Source organism: Equus quagga, chromosome 13 (genome assembly GCF_021613505.1).
Source record: "Equus quagga isolate Etosha38 chromosome 13, UCLA_HA_Equagga_1.0, whole genome shotgun sequence".
In the NCBI taxonomy this organism is placed as follows: Eukaryota; Metazoa; Chordata; class Mammalia; order Perissodactyla; family Equidae; genus Equus; species Equus quagga.
The window spans coordinates 99,796,969-99,812,591 of NC_060279.1; the positions used below are offsets into that span (position 1 = coordinate 99,796,969).

The following is a 15,623-nucleotide window of genomic DNA, read 5'->3' on the forward strand; positions in this document are numbered from 1 at the left end:
ACATTCCTTGCACATGGATTGGAAGAATAAACATAGTTAAAATGTCCATACTACCTAAAGCAATATACAGATTCAATGCTATCCCAATCAGAATCCCAAGAACATTCTTCACAGAAATTGAACAAACAATCCTAAAATTCATATGGGGCAACAAAAGACCGCGAATTGCTAAAGCAATCCTGAGCAAGAAAAACAAAGCCGGCGGAATCACAATCCCTGATTTCAAAACATACTACAAAGCTACAGTGATCAAAACAGCATGGTACTGGTACAAAAACAGGTCCACAGATCAATGGAACAGAATTGAAAGCCCAGAGATAAAACCACACATCTATGGACAGCTAATCTTCGACAAAGGAGCAGAGGGCCTACAATGGAGAAAAGAAAGTCTCTTCAACAAATGGTGCTGGGAAAACTGGACAGCCACATGCAAAAGATTGAAAATTGACCATTCTTTTTCACCACACACCAAAATAAACTCAAAATGGATCAAAGACCTAAAGATTAGGCCTGAGACAATAAGTCTTTTGGAAGAGAATATAGGCAGTACATTCTTTGACATCAGTTTCAAAAGAATCTTTTCGGACACTATAACTCCTCAGTTGAGGGAAACAATAGAAAGAATAAACAAATGGGACTTCATCAGACTAAAGAGCTTCTTCAAGGCAAGGGAAAACAGGATTGAAACAAAAAAACAGCTCACTAATTGGGAAAAAATATACAAGCCACTTATCCAACAAAGGGTTAATCTCCATAATATACAAAGAACTCACACTGCATAACAACAAAAAAACAAACAACCCGATCAAAAAATGGGCAGAGGACATGAACAGACATTTCTCAAAAGAAGATATGAATATGGCCAATAGACACATGAAAAGATGTTCATCATCGCTAATCATCAGGGAAATGCAAATCAAAACTACACTAAGAGATCACCTTACCCCCGTTAGATTGGCAAAAACATCCAAAACCAAGAACGACAAATGTTGGAGAGGTTGTGGAGAAAAAGGAACCCTCATACACTGTTGGTGGGAATGCAAACTGGTACAGCCACTATGGAAAACAGTATGGAGATTTCTCAAAAAGTTAAAAATAGAAATACCCTATGACCCAGCCATCCCATTACTGGGTATCTATCCTAAGAACCTGATATCAGAAATCTCAAGAGTCCGTTGCACCCCTACGTGCATCGCAGCATTATTTACAATAGCCAAGACGTGGAACCAGCCTACATGCCCAGAAACTGATGATTGGATAAAGAAGATGTGGTATATATACACAATGGAATACTACTCAGCCATAAAAAAAGACAAAACTGGCCCATTCACAACAACATGGATGGACCTCGAGGGTATTATGTTAAGCGAAATAAGCCAGTCAGAGAAAGACGAACTCTATATGACTCCACTCATAGGTGGAAGTTAGTATATTGATAAGGAGATCAGATCGGTGGTTACCAGGGAAAAGGGGGGGTGGGGGGAGGGCACAAAAGGGGAAGTGGTGTACCGACAACATGACTAACAAAAATGTACAACTGAAATCTCACAAGGTTGTAATCTATCATAACATTAATAAAAAAAAAAAAGTAAAACCTAACATCAATTATATAAATTGTGTGTGGAGAGAAATAAAGTGTAGAGTTTCTGTATATGATTGAAGTTAAGTTGTTATCAGTTTAAAATAGACTGGTATAACTATAAATTATTTGATTCAAGCCTCATGGTAACCACAAAAGGAAAACCTATAGTAGCTACATAAAAGATAAAGAGAAAAGAATCACAGCATGTCAGTACAAAAAAAATCAAAGCACAATAAAAAAGCAAGAGAAGAAGAGAGAAATAAGAACTACAAAACGGAAAGTATTAATAAAATGACAAAAGTCTTTACCTATCAACAAATACTTTAAGTGTAAAGGGGCTTAACTCCTCAAGCAAAAGACATAAAGTGGCTGAAAAAACATAGAGTGGACCAAAACCCCCAAGACCCAACTATATGCTGTTTATAAGAGACTCACTTCAGAGTTAAGGTAAGTAAGTAAGGTAAGTAAGTTTGGCTGAAAGCGTAGGGTGGAGAAATATATTTCATGCAAATGGTAATCAAAAGAGAACAGGCATGACTATACTTATAGCAGACATAATTGACTCTAAGTAAAAAATTGTCACAAAAGACAAAGAATGTCATTATATAATGATAACAGGGGCAACTGAACAAGAAAGTATAACAATTATAAATATATATGTACCCAGTATCAAAGCATCTAAATATATAAACCATTGACAGATTTGAAGGGGAAAACAGCAATACAATAATAGTAGGAGACTTCAATACCCATTCTCACTAATGGACAGATTATTCAGACAGAAAACCAATAATGGAAATGCAGAACTTAACAATACAAAACACTAAATGAAGCTAACACACATATACAGAACATTCCACACAACATCAGCAGACTACTCATTCTTCTCAAACATACATGCAACATTATTCAGGATACATCACATGCTAGGTCATAAAACAAGTCTTAACAAATTTAAGGAGATTGGAAATTATTCCAAGTATCTTTTTATATCACAATGGAACGAAACTAGATATCAATAATAGAAATAAAATGGGGAAACTTATAAATATATGGAAATTACAGATCCAATGCAATTGCTATCAAAATTCCAATGGCATTCTTTATGGAAATAGCAAAAAAAATCATAAAATTCATTTGGAGCCACAAAAAAACACCAATTAATCAAAGCATTTTTGAGCAAAAACAATAAAGCAGGAGGCACTACACTTCTGATTTCATAACACATTACAAAGCTACAGTAATCAAAACAGTATGGTACCAGCATAAAAACATAAACATAAGCCAATGGAATATAATAGCCCAGAAATAAACCCTCACATATATGGTCAATTAATCTTTGACAAGGGCACCACAAATATAAAATGGGTAAAGGGTAGTCTCTTCTATAAATGGTGTTGGGAAAGTTAGATATCCACCTGCAAAAGAATGAAACTGTTTCAAATCATACACAAAAAAAATCAAATGAAAAAGGATTCAAGATTGAAACATAAACCAGATGGACATATACAAAACATTCCATTCAAAAACAAATATACATTCTTCTCAAGCACACATGGAACATTCTCCAGGATAGATTATATGTTAGGTCACAATAAAAGTCAATAAATTTAAGAAGATTGAGATCCTATCAAGCATCTTTTCCAACCACAATGATATGAAACTAGAAATCAATTACAAGAAAAAAAACTTAAAAATTCACAAATATGTGGAGATTCAACAACATGCTACTTAAACAACCAATGGGTCAAAAAAGAAATTTAAAAAAATAAGAAAACACTTGAGACAAATGAAAATGTAAATACAATGTAACATATCTTATGGGATGCTGGAAAAGCAGTTCTAAGAGGAACGTTCTTAGCAATAAATGCCTACATCCAGAAACAAGAAAGATGTCATACAACCATCTTTACATCTGAAGGAACTATAAAATGAAAGATCAAAACTCAAAGTTAGTAAGAGGAAGGAAATAACAAAGATCAGAGTGAAAATAAGTGAAACAGAAACTCAAGAGACAATAGAAAAGATCAATGAAACTAAGATGTGGTTTTTTGAAAAGGTAAACAAAATTGACAAATCTTTAGCTAGATTCACCAAGGAAAAAAAGAGAAAGGACTCAAATAAAATCAGAAATGAAACAGGAAACATTCCAACTGATACCACAGAAATACAAAAGATCATAAGAGACTGCTAAGAACAATGATATGCCAACAAATCAGACAACCTAAAAGGAAATGGATGAATTCCTAGAAACATAAAACCTACCAAGACTAAATCATGAGGAAATAGAAAATCTGAACAGCCTGATTACTATTAAAGAGATTGAATCAGTAATCAAAAACCTCCCAACAAAGAAAAGTCCAGGACCATATGGCTTTACTGATGATTCCTACCAAACATTCAAAGAAGAATTAATACCAATCCTTCTCAAACTCTTCCAAAAATTGGAAGAAGAGGGAACACTTCCAAACTCATTTTATAAGACCAGCATTACCCTGTCCCCAAAATTAGACAAGGACACAAGAAGAAAAGAAAATTACAAGCAAATATCCCTAATGAACATAGATGCAAGAATTACCAACAAAATATTCCAAACCAAGTCAACAATACATAAAAGGATCATACACCAAGGGGGATTTATCCCAGGGATGCAAGGATAGTTCAACATCCACAAATCAATGTGATACACCACATTAACAAATTGAAGGATAAAAATCATATTATCATCTCAATAGATGCAGAAAAATCATTTGACAAAATTCAACATGCATTTATGATAAAAACTCTCAACAAAGTGGATATAGAGAGAACATAGCCTAACATAATAAAGGTCATAATACACGTATACGCAAAATATAATCTCTCCCTATCTATCAAGATATGTGACTTTATTTTTGTATAGCTTTTAAAATTTTTAATTTAATTCAAGCTGTATTGGTATAATTGACAATAACATTGTGTAAATTTAAGGTGTATATCATGTTGATTTGACACACTTATTTGATGCAAAATGATTACCATCATAGTGTTAGCTAATCCTTCTACCACGTCACATAACTAACATTTCTTTTTTGTAGTGAGACATTTGACATCTACTCACTTAGCAACTTTCAAGTATATAATACAGTATTATTAGTCACCATGCTGTACATTAGATCCCCAGAACTTATTCATCTTATAACTGGAAGTTTGTACCCTTTGACTGACATCTTCCCATTTCCCCCAACAGCCCGTGGTAACAACCAATACACTGTTTCTATAAGCTCAGCTATTTTAGATTCCACTCGTAAGTGATATGATACAGTATTTATCTTTCTCTGACTTATTTCACTTAGCATAATGCTCTCAAGGTTGATACAAGCTGTTTCAAACAGTAGAATTTCCTTCTTTCTCATGGCTGAATATTCTATTGTGTGTGATACACACACACACACACACACACACACATCACGTCTTCTTTATCCATTCATCCATTGACTGACTTAGATTGTTTCCATATCTTGGCTATTATGAACAACACTGCAAGAACATGGGAGTGCAGATATCTCTTCAAGATCCTGTTTTCATTTCCTTTGGATATATACCCAAAAGTGGTATTGTTGGATTATATGGTATTCTTATTTTTATTTTTTTAAGGAAGCTCCATATTGTTTCCATAGTACCTGTACCAACTGACATTTCCACCAACAGTGCATAAGGGTTTCCTTTTCTCCACATCCTTGACAACACATTTTAACTCTTGACTTTGATGATAGCCATTCTAACAGGTGTGAGAGAATATCTCATGATTTTGATTTGCATTTCCCTGATGATCAGTGATGTGGAATATCTTTTCCATTGGCCATTTTTATGTCTTCTTTGGAAATATGTCTACTCAGTTCCCCTTCCAATTTTTTAATCAGATTTTTTTGCTATTGAGTTGTATGAGTTCTTCACATATTTTGAATGTTAACCTGTTATGAGATATCTGATTTGGAAACATTTTCTCCATAGGTTGCCTTTTCATTTTGTTGGTTGTTTCTTTTGCTGTGCAGAAAAGTTTTAGTTAGAGGTAGTCTCATTTATTTTGGTTTTGTTGCTTGTGCTTTTGATGTCATATCCAAAAAATCATTGCCAAGACCAATAACAAGCAGGTTTTTCCCTGTTTTCTTCTAGGAGTTTTAGGGTTCCAGGTCTTACGTTTAAATTTTTAATCCATTTTGAGCTAATTTTTGTCAGTGGTACACGCTAGGGGTCCAAATTCATTCCTTTCCATGTGAATATCAAGTTTTCCAAATACCATTTATTGAAGAGACTATCCTTTCCCCATTGAGTAATCTAGACTCCCTTGTCAAATATGAGTTGACTGTATATGCAAGGGTTTATTTCTGGGTTCTCAATTCTGTTCCATTGCATTTTGTGTCTGTTTTTATGCCAGTACCAGTTTCAATTACTAAAGCTTTGTTGTATAGTTTGAAATGCGGCAGTGTGGAGTCTCCAGCTTTCTTCTTACTCAGGATTGCTTTGGCTAGTTGGGGTCTTTTGTGGCTCCATACAATTTTTAGGATTGTTTTTTCTGTTACTGTGAAAAATGCCATTGGAATTTTGATAGGGACTGCATTTAATTTATAGATGGCTTGGGGTAGTATGGACATTTTAACAACATTAATTCTTCTGATCCATGAACATAGGATATCTTTTATTTGTGTCTTTGACTTTTTTCATCAAAGTCTTGGAGGTTTCAGTGGACAAATATTTCATCTCATTGGTTAAATTTATTCCTATGTATTTTATTGTTTTTGATTCTATTGTGAATGGGATTTTTAATTTCTTTTTCAGATACTTTGTTGTTAGTGTATAGAAATGCAACTCATTTCTGTATATTGACTTTGTTTCCTGCAACTTTACTCTATTTGTTGATTAGTTCTAACAGTCCTTAGGATTTCCTATATATAAGATCATATCATCTGTAAACAAAGCTAATTTTCCTTTTCTTTTCCAATTTGGATGCTTTTACTTATTTTCTTAAATTACTGCACTGGCTAGAACTTCCAGTACTCGGTTGAATAAAAGTGGCGAGAGTTGGTACCGTGTGTTGTTCCTGATCTTAGAAGAAAAGCTCTCTACTTTTCACTGTTGAGTATGATAGTGGTGTGGGTTTGTCACATATGGCTTTTATTGTGTTGAGGAACATTCCTTCTACACTCAATTTGTTGAGTGTTTTTATCATGAAAGAATACTGTATTTTGGCAAATGTTTTTTCTGCAACTACTGAGATAATCATATAAATTTTAGCCTTCATTCTATTAATGTGATACATCACATTTACTGATTTGCATATGTTGAACTATCCTTGTATCCTAGGGATAAATTCAACACGATCATAGTGTATGATTCTTTTAAAGTGCTGTTGCATTAGGTTTGATAATATTTTCTTGAGAATTTTTGCATCTATATTCATCAGGGTTATTGGCCTATAATTTTCTTTCTTTGTGGCATCCTTGTCTGGTTTTAGCATCAGAGCGTGTCTGGTCTTGTGAAATGATTTTGGGAGTATTCTCTCCTCTCTGATTTTTTTTGGAAGAGTTTGAAAAGGACTGGTATTCTTCTTTAAATGTTTGATAAAATTCACCAGTGAAGCTGTCTCATGCTGGCTTTTCTTCATTGGAGATTTTTGATTACTGACTCAATAGCCTTACTAGCAATTGGTCTGTTCAGATTTTCTATTTCTTCATGATTCAATTTCGATAGGTTTTATGTTTCTAGGAATTTATCCACCTCTTGTAGGTTATCCAATTTGTTGGCATATAATTGCTCATAGTAGTCCCTTATAATTCTTTTTATTTCTGTGGTATCAGTTGGAATGTCTCTTTCACTTCTGATTTTTTCATTTGGGTCCTCTCACTTTTTCTTTTTTATTCCAGTGAAAATTTTGTCAATTTCATTTATCTTCAAAAAAACAGATTTTAGTTTTGTTAATCTTTTCTATTGCTTTAATAGTCTCTATTTCACTTATTTTTGCTCTGATCTTTATTTCCTTCTGCTAACTTTGGCTTAGTTTGTTCTTTTTCTAGTTCCTTGACATTTAAAGTTAGTTGCTTATTTGAGAGTTTTCATTTTTGTTAATATATGCATTTATTGCTCCCTCTAAGAACTGCTTTTGCAGCATCCCACAGGTTTTCGTGTGTTGTTTCTATTTTCAACTGTTTAAGTTTTTTTTTTAATTTCTTCCTTGAACCACTGGTTGTTCATGAGTGTTTTTAGTTTCCAACTGTTTGCAAATCTTCCAGCTTTCTTCTTCTTCTTGTTAATCTCGAGTTTCATACAATTGTTCTTGAACAAGATACTTGGTATGATGTTAATCTTCTTAAATTTCCTAAGACGTTTTGTGACCTATCAGATGATTTATCCTGAGGAATGTCTTGTGCACTCAAGAAGAATGTGTATTCTGCTGCTATTGAATGGAATGGTTCTTTTTTTTTTTTCAGGAAGGTTAGCCCTGAGCTAACATCTGCTGCCAATCCTCCTGTTTTTGCTGAGGAAGTATGGCCCTGAGCTAACATCTGTGCCCATCTTCCTCTACTTTACATGTGGGAGGCCTGCCACAGCATGGCTTGACAAGCAGTGCATAGATCCACACCCAGGATCCGAACTGGCGAACCTCAGGCTGCCAAAGTGGAATGTGCAAACTTAACCATTGGGCCACCGGGCCAGCCCCTGGAATGTTTTATATATGTCTATTAGGCTCATTTTGTCTAATGTATGGTTCAAGTCCAATATTTCCTTGTTGATCTTTTGTCTGCATGATCTATCCATTACTGAAAGTGGGGTACTTATGTCCCCTACGACTGGTGAACTGTCTATTTCTCCCTTTAGATCTGTTAGTATTTGCTTAATATATTTACATGCTCCAATATTGGGTGCATACACATTTATGATTGTTATATCTTCTTGATGAATTGATCCCCTTATCATTCTATAATGACCTTCTTTGTATCTTATCACAGTTTTTGGCTTAAAGTCTATTTTGTCTGATATATTTATGGCTATACCTGCTTTATTCTGGTTTCCATTTGCATGGAATATCTTTTTCCATCTCTTCACTTTGAGCCTCTGTGTGACCTTAAAGCTGATGTGAGTCATCGGAGGCAGCATATAGTTGGGTCTTATTCACCCAGCCACTCAGTGCCTCTTGATCAGTGAATTCAATCCATTTACATTTTGAGTAAACATTGACATGTCAGAACTTACTAATGCCATCTTATTGCTTTCTGGCTGTTTTGTAGTGCCATTGTTCTTTTCCCCTCCTCTCTTTCTGCCTACCTTGCTGATTTGGTGATCTTCCATGGTAGTATGCTCTGATTCCCCTTAATCTTTTGTGAATCTACTACAGCTTTTTACTTTGTGGTTACCACGAGGCTTACATAAAATACCTTATAGACAAAACAGTTCATTTTATGTTGATAGCAACTTAACTTTGATCAAAAACAAAAGTTCTACTTCATTTACTGCCCCCTTTGTAAAGTTTTTCATTTTCCCATTTACCTCTTTTTATATTGTGTATTCATTAACCAATTACAATTACTTAGTTATTTTTTATATTCTTTTCCTTTAACCTTTATACTCTAGTTAACTGGCTAATACACCACATTACAGAATTAGTTTTCTCAATCTGATTGTATATTTACCCTTACTAGTGTGTTGTATATTTTCCTGTCTCCAGGTTACTAGTTAGCGTGTTTTCATTTCAGCTTGAAGAACTCATTTTGGCATTTCTTGTAAGGTGGTGATGAACTCCATCAGCTTTTACTTATCTGGGAAAGCTTATTGCTCCTTCATTTCTTAGTGATAACTTTGCTAGACAGAGTATTCTTGGCTGGCAACGTTTTCTTTCAACACTTTGAGTATGTCATTCCATTCTCCTGGCCTGTAGGGTTTCTCCTGAGTAACCCACTAATAGCCTAATGCAGGTTCCTTTGTAGATTACAATTCTTTTTTTCTCTTGCTACTTTTAGGGTTATCTTTGATTTTTGGAAGTTTAATTATAATGTATCTTAAAAAAGGTCATTTTGAATTGAGACAATGAGGTGGTCTATTAAGTTCATGAACTTGGATGTCCAAGTCTCTCCCCAGGTTTGTGCAGTTCTCAGTTATTACTTATTTAAATAAACTTTCTTCCTCTTTCTCTCTCTCTTTTTGGAACTGCAGTGATCCTGCTATTTGTTCATTTTATGGCATTCCATAGATGTAGGCTTTCTTTGTTCTTTTTCATTCTTTTTTCTTTGTTCTCCTCTTACTGGGTTCTTTCAAAGTTCCAATACTCTATCTCTCTGATTCTATCTCCTCTTTGGTCTATTCTGCTGTTGAAGCTCTCTACTGCATTTTTCATTTCATTGATTCAATTCTTCACCTCTAGAATTTTAGTTCATTTTTTATTTCTCTTTTTTAAATTTCTCATTTTGTTCATGTACTGCTTTCCTGATTCATCGAATTGTCTTTCTATGTTTTCTTGTAGCTCATTTCTGGTAGCTATTTTGAATTCTTTACCAGGCAAATGACAAAATTCTGTGTCTTTGAGTTTGGTTACTGGCGGATTATTGAAATCTGCTTGTGATGTCATATTTCCTTGATTCTTCATGTTCCTTGGAGTTTTGCATTGCTATTTTCACATTTGAGAAAGCAGTCACTTCCTCCTATCGTTATTAATAGCCTTCAGGTGGAAGACAATTTTTGTTGGTCCTGCTTATATCTAGGGTTTTCTCTGTTCCATGCTTCTTGCTCTCTCATGGCAGAATTCTTAAGCTTTTACATCTTCTCTCAATCTTACAACTCACCAGGCTGGCTACTGGAGAGTTCCTTTGTTTTCTCTAAGATGATACTACAGGACAAGTTTTTGGTTTCTCCCTTGCCCACAGACTCTGGCCTGTTTTCTGCATGCATTCCCTTTCTACTGGAACTGGCTCTCACTGTTGCACTTGGAAGCATGCACAAGGAGCCAGCTGCAGAATGGGGAAGGTGTGGGTCTAACATTCAGTTTTGGGGTGCCTGCAAGCCAGGTTGGGGCAATCACTGAGTGAGGTTTCCCCAGAAGCTCATGGTGGGCTTCCTGCTGGAGTCCTGAATGCAGTCAGTAGGAACTGCATTCCTTTAATCCAGTCTGATATTCTTACCTGCCTCTTCCCCAATCTCCTCCCTCCCCCAAGTCATGGAAGTACTGTCTCAATACTCTGGGTGCCGGAGAAGAGAAATGGGCTTCTCCAACAGCATCCTGTACAGCTGGGGAAGCTGGGCATGCACTCACCACTCTCCCTTTCCCCTGCAGGAGAGGTTGTCAGTCACTGGTTAATTCAGCTCTGTGCTGTGACACCTTGGGGAATGAGCAGTGCTGGCAAAGTTCATCTTACCCTTTCCAATGCATCCAAAATTTGTTTGCTCCAACAGAAATAGAGACTGGATCTCTTCTTAGGAAACTTGGACATCTACAAAGGCTCTCTTATCTGTGGGTGTCTGCAAAATCAGCACTCTCCAGTTTTACCCTGACTGCAGACAAGAGGACCTGTGGCTGTTTCACAGACTCCTGCTGGTTCCACAGCCTGTACCAAGGGCAGCCTGCCTATTACTTGATGCACACGTGGGCGAGACTCCTCCCAGGTCCCTTGACATATGCTGTTGGATCTCACAACTCCCACAGAGGCACTTTTGTTTGTGGATGAATGCTGAATTTTAATTTTTCAAACGAGGGGCAGGGGATGGAAGGGCATCTTATGCTATCATGATACTGACACCATTCTTCAGTATTCAGATTTTCATGAAGGAGCTACCACATTTTTACTTTCATCTAGGTATGAATTTTAAGATGCATTTTGCCCTCTTACACTTTACAGTCTCATATTTTTCTTCAAGATGAATTATCCCTTATTCAATAAAGAATGAATATTGATCAAACATTTCCTATATTCATTTACATGAATGTCTTTTTTTTCATTATGATATCTTTATGTTGAGTTAGGTATGGACTGTGATTAAAACTTTTTTCTATAAATAACAAAGATTAAGAAGATAAAAACAATGATGATGACTAATACTGACCAAGTATTTATTATGTGATAGGCACAATTATAGAATGCACATAACAAGCTTCTGAAGTACACTAATTATGCCTGTATTACCATAAATACATTATGTGTGCATATAAAAGGATCTGAAAGAATAAGTCAGTTGGTTAACATTGGGGAAATAACTGAGGTAAGGGATGTTGTTCAAAGGGAAGCACAGCTTTATCTATAATGTATAAATCCTCCAAAGCAGAAGAAATCCACAAATTATCTCTGAAATGACAATAAATAAAGCAGACATTCAAAAGGGGCCATTAAAGTAACTCTTTATAGTGGAAAAATTCTTGATATTTGACAAAATAGGGGTTTGATAAAGACATATGAATACTTTCAAGCCAATAAAATACTAATAACATATTTACAGACAAAGACTATTAAAGGCTGATTTTTGTATAGCATAATCACACTTTCTTTCAAAAACAATGATATATAATCCTAATGTGTTTGCTCCAAAAATTTGACAGTGATTGTCTATGACTGGTAATATTACAAATAACTATACCTGGAGTTTTTTTGTTCATATCTACATTTTTATAGAAGAAAATTGTTTTTGCAAAAAGTATAAACTTTATAAAAGGAAAATAAAACAATCTTCCAAAACAAAAGGTACAGATCCACAAGATATTAAAGAATACTTAAAAGTAACAGTAACTTAACACAAGCAGGGTGAAACAGATATGCAAATTTAAAAACAAAGACTGACCTGCTATCCAAGTTTTATATGTATAAAAATATAACTTACTATCAAACAGGCAATAAAAGAACAATACAAAAATAAATATGGTTATTGAATAAATGGTGTTAGGATGAGAAACGGAGGAGGGAGAAAAAGGATAAACTAGACCCTCAATAAATAATTTAAAATAATTTTGAGATGGATTAGTAATTCTGTATAATCCACAAAAAGTCAAGAACGTTAAAAAAAAAAGTAGCAGGGTTAGCTCCCACATGAATTTTTCAATGTTTAAAATAAATGCAAAATACAATAAAAGGTTTTTCAATTTTTAATATTCACAAGTATGAATTTTCCAAAAGTAATGAAGGAATGAATATAGATAAAGAATGTTACATATTTATTTTATTCAGGATGATTTTTTTTCCTGTATAAACTCTCTCAGACTAAGTGGTAAAGCCTAAGTAAGGTATTTGTACCTTAATTACATTTGTAGGGACTCTCACTAGTGTGAGTTTTCTTATATGTTGTGTGTCTTTCCTTAACCACATAATTCTTACCTATAGAGTTTCCAACTCACAGATCTTACCACTATAATTTTTCTTATGTTGCTGAATCTCTGAACCCCTCCCAAAAGTCTTCCCACACTTCTTACATTCATATGGTTTCTCACCAGTATGTATTCTCTGGTGCCGATTAAGAGCTGAGCCACTACTAAAAGACTTTCCACATTCTTTACATTCATAAGGTTTTTCACCAGTGTGAATTAGCTGATGTTGAATAAGTTTTGCGCCACTACCAAAAGCTTTCCCACATTCCTTACATTCATAGGGTTTCTCACCAGTATGAATTCTCTGATGTTGAGTAAGGTCTGAACCACTACTAAAGGCCTTCCCACATTCCTTACACTCATAGGGTTTCTCACCAGTGTGCATTCTTTGATGCTGAATAAGCTTTGAACCACTTCTAAAGGCTTTCTCACATTCCTTACACTCATAGGGTTTCTCACCAGTGTGAATTCTCTGATGCTGAGTGAGATCCGAGCCACTATTAAAAGCCTTCCCACACTCCTTACATACATAAGGTTTCTCACCAGTGTGAATTCTTTGATGTCGAGTAAGGGCTGATCCAAAACTAAAAGCCTTCCCACATTCATTACATATATATGGTTTCTCACCAGTATGAATTCTCTGATGCCGAGTAAGGGCTGAACCACTGCTAAAGGCCATTCCACATGATTTACATTCATAAGGTTTCTCACCAGTATGAATCCTCCGATGTTGAGTAAGGTTTGAACCACTGCCAAAGGCCTTCCCACAATCCTTACATTCATAAGGTTTCTCACCTGTGTGAATTCTGTGATGCCGAGTAAGGGCTGATTCAAAACTAAAGGACTTTCCACATTCCTTACATTCATAGGGCTTTTCACCACTGTGAATTATCTGATGTCGAATAAGGCCTGATCCAAAACTAAATGCTTTCCCGCATTCCTTACATTCATATGGTTTCTCACCAGTATGAATTCTCTGATGGTGAGTAAGGTTTGAGCCACTACCAAATGCCTTCCCACATTCATTACATTCATAAGGTTTTTCACCCGTATGAATTCTCTGATGGTAAGCAAGGTTTGCACCACTACCAAAAGCCTTGCCACATTCTTTACATTCATAAGGTTTCTCACCAGTATGAATTCGCTGATGTCGTATAAGGACTGAAACAAAACTAAAATCCTTCCCACATTCCTTACATTCAAGGAGTTTCTCATCAGTATGAATTCTCTGAAGCTGGGTATTGAAAGTGGGCATGTCTTCAGGAGTGAATATCATTTGACTGAAATGTCCTTCCTGAGATTCCTGTTTTCTCTCAAACTGGCTTTTACATTCCCAATCACCTCTGAAACTTGAATACTCAATGCTGTTTCTTATAAGTCTTTCCATTATTTCCCATCAGGATGATTATATTCCATAAATATCCTTTTTTCAGAAATAATTTCTTGGTCTCAACCTTGAGTCACAGTCTGAAAGAAAATATAAAAGCAAACATTCACTTTTTTTGGGTTCTGGGAGAAATAAAACTTTTAAAATAGGTATGAAAAGACTTAACTGACACTAATTTTCATAAAAAGTGAGTGGTTTATACAGTTCTCAAATATGATTGGCAATTTGACAAATAGATAAGGAAAGTAAAAAGTATGAGAAGTCACACCAGAAGGTGAAGGAGGTATTTAAGAAAATAGATTAAGTCAATTGTTCCTAAATAGTGATTTAGATAAAAATCTCTTACAGACATGGTGAGCTTGATAAACATAAAGATACCAGGCCCCATGCGAATTTTGTTTGAGGATAAATCTAGTGTCATATACATTTAAAAATAAGGATAATTACCGTTTAACTTGTTTCTTAGGGTCGTTTGGAGCATTAAGTAACCACATCTGGAAAGAAAAATCTAGGATAGAGGGTCAAGTAACAAACATAAATTGCATATAATCAGAAGGAGCTAGAAGAGAAAGTTACTTCAGATGTAGCAGTATCCCAATGAAAGATTAATGTGCTGAATGAGTCTGGGATGAGCAATGAAGAAGGAAGATTCTTCTGTGGTTAGAATGTGGTTTGCTTATGCCATTTGATAAAATTGCCTAGGAAGTCTATGAGAATAACCTTGAGAGAACAAAAGAGGAGAATCAGTAAAGGCTCCAGCAGAGTAATTGAGAATCTAGGTTTAAAGTCACAGAGAAAGAGGGGCTGGCCCCGTGGTCAAGTGGTTAAACTTCTGCATGCTCCATTTCAAGAGCCTGGGTTTGTGGGTTTGGATCCTGGGCACAGATCTACTTCACTCATCAGCCATGCTGTGGAAGGCATCCCGCATACAAAATAGAGGAAGATTGGCACAGATGTTAGCTCAGGCTAATCTTCCTCAAGCAAAAAAAAAAAAAAAAGGAGGGAGATTGGCAACGGATGTTAGCTCAGGGTGAATCTTCCTTACCAAAAAAGAAAAAAGTCAGCGGGGCTAGCCCTGTGGCTGAGTGGTTAAGTTTGCGCTCTCTGCTTTGGTGGCTTAGGGTTTTGCTGGTTTGGATCCTGGGTGTGGACATGGCACTGCTCAAGCCATGCTGAGGTGGCATCCCACATAGCACAACCAGAGGCACTCACAACCAGAATATACAACTATGTACCAAGGGACTTTGGGGAGAATAAGAAGAAAAAAAAAGAAGATTGGCAATACATGTTAGCTCAGGTGCCAATCTTTAGAAAAGAAAAAGTCAGAGAGATGGGAA

General features: G+C 35.5%; 1 protein-coding gene across 1 annotated transcript in view; it reads right to left on the reverse strand.

The window, feature by feature from the left end:
* Positions 1–15,623, reverse strand: part of LOC124249806 (zinc finger protein 345) — a 57,716-nt gene that overhangs the window by 23,020 nt on the left and 19,073 nt on the right. The window contains exon 3 of the mRNA XM_046681210.1: positions 12,926–14,366. Within this exon, the coding sequence (XP_046537166.1) occupies positions 12,926–14,286 (1,361 nt within the window). The 5' untranslated portion in view covers positions 14,287–14,366. The remainder of the gene's footprint in view (positions 1–12,925; positions 14,367–15,623) is intronic.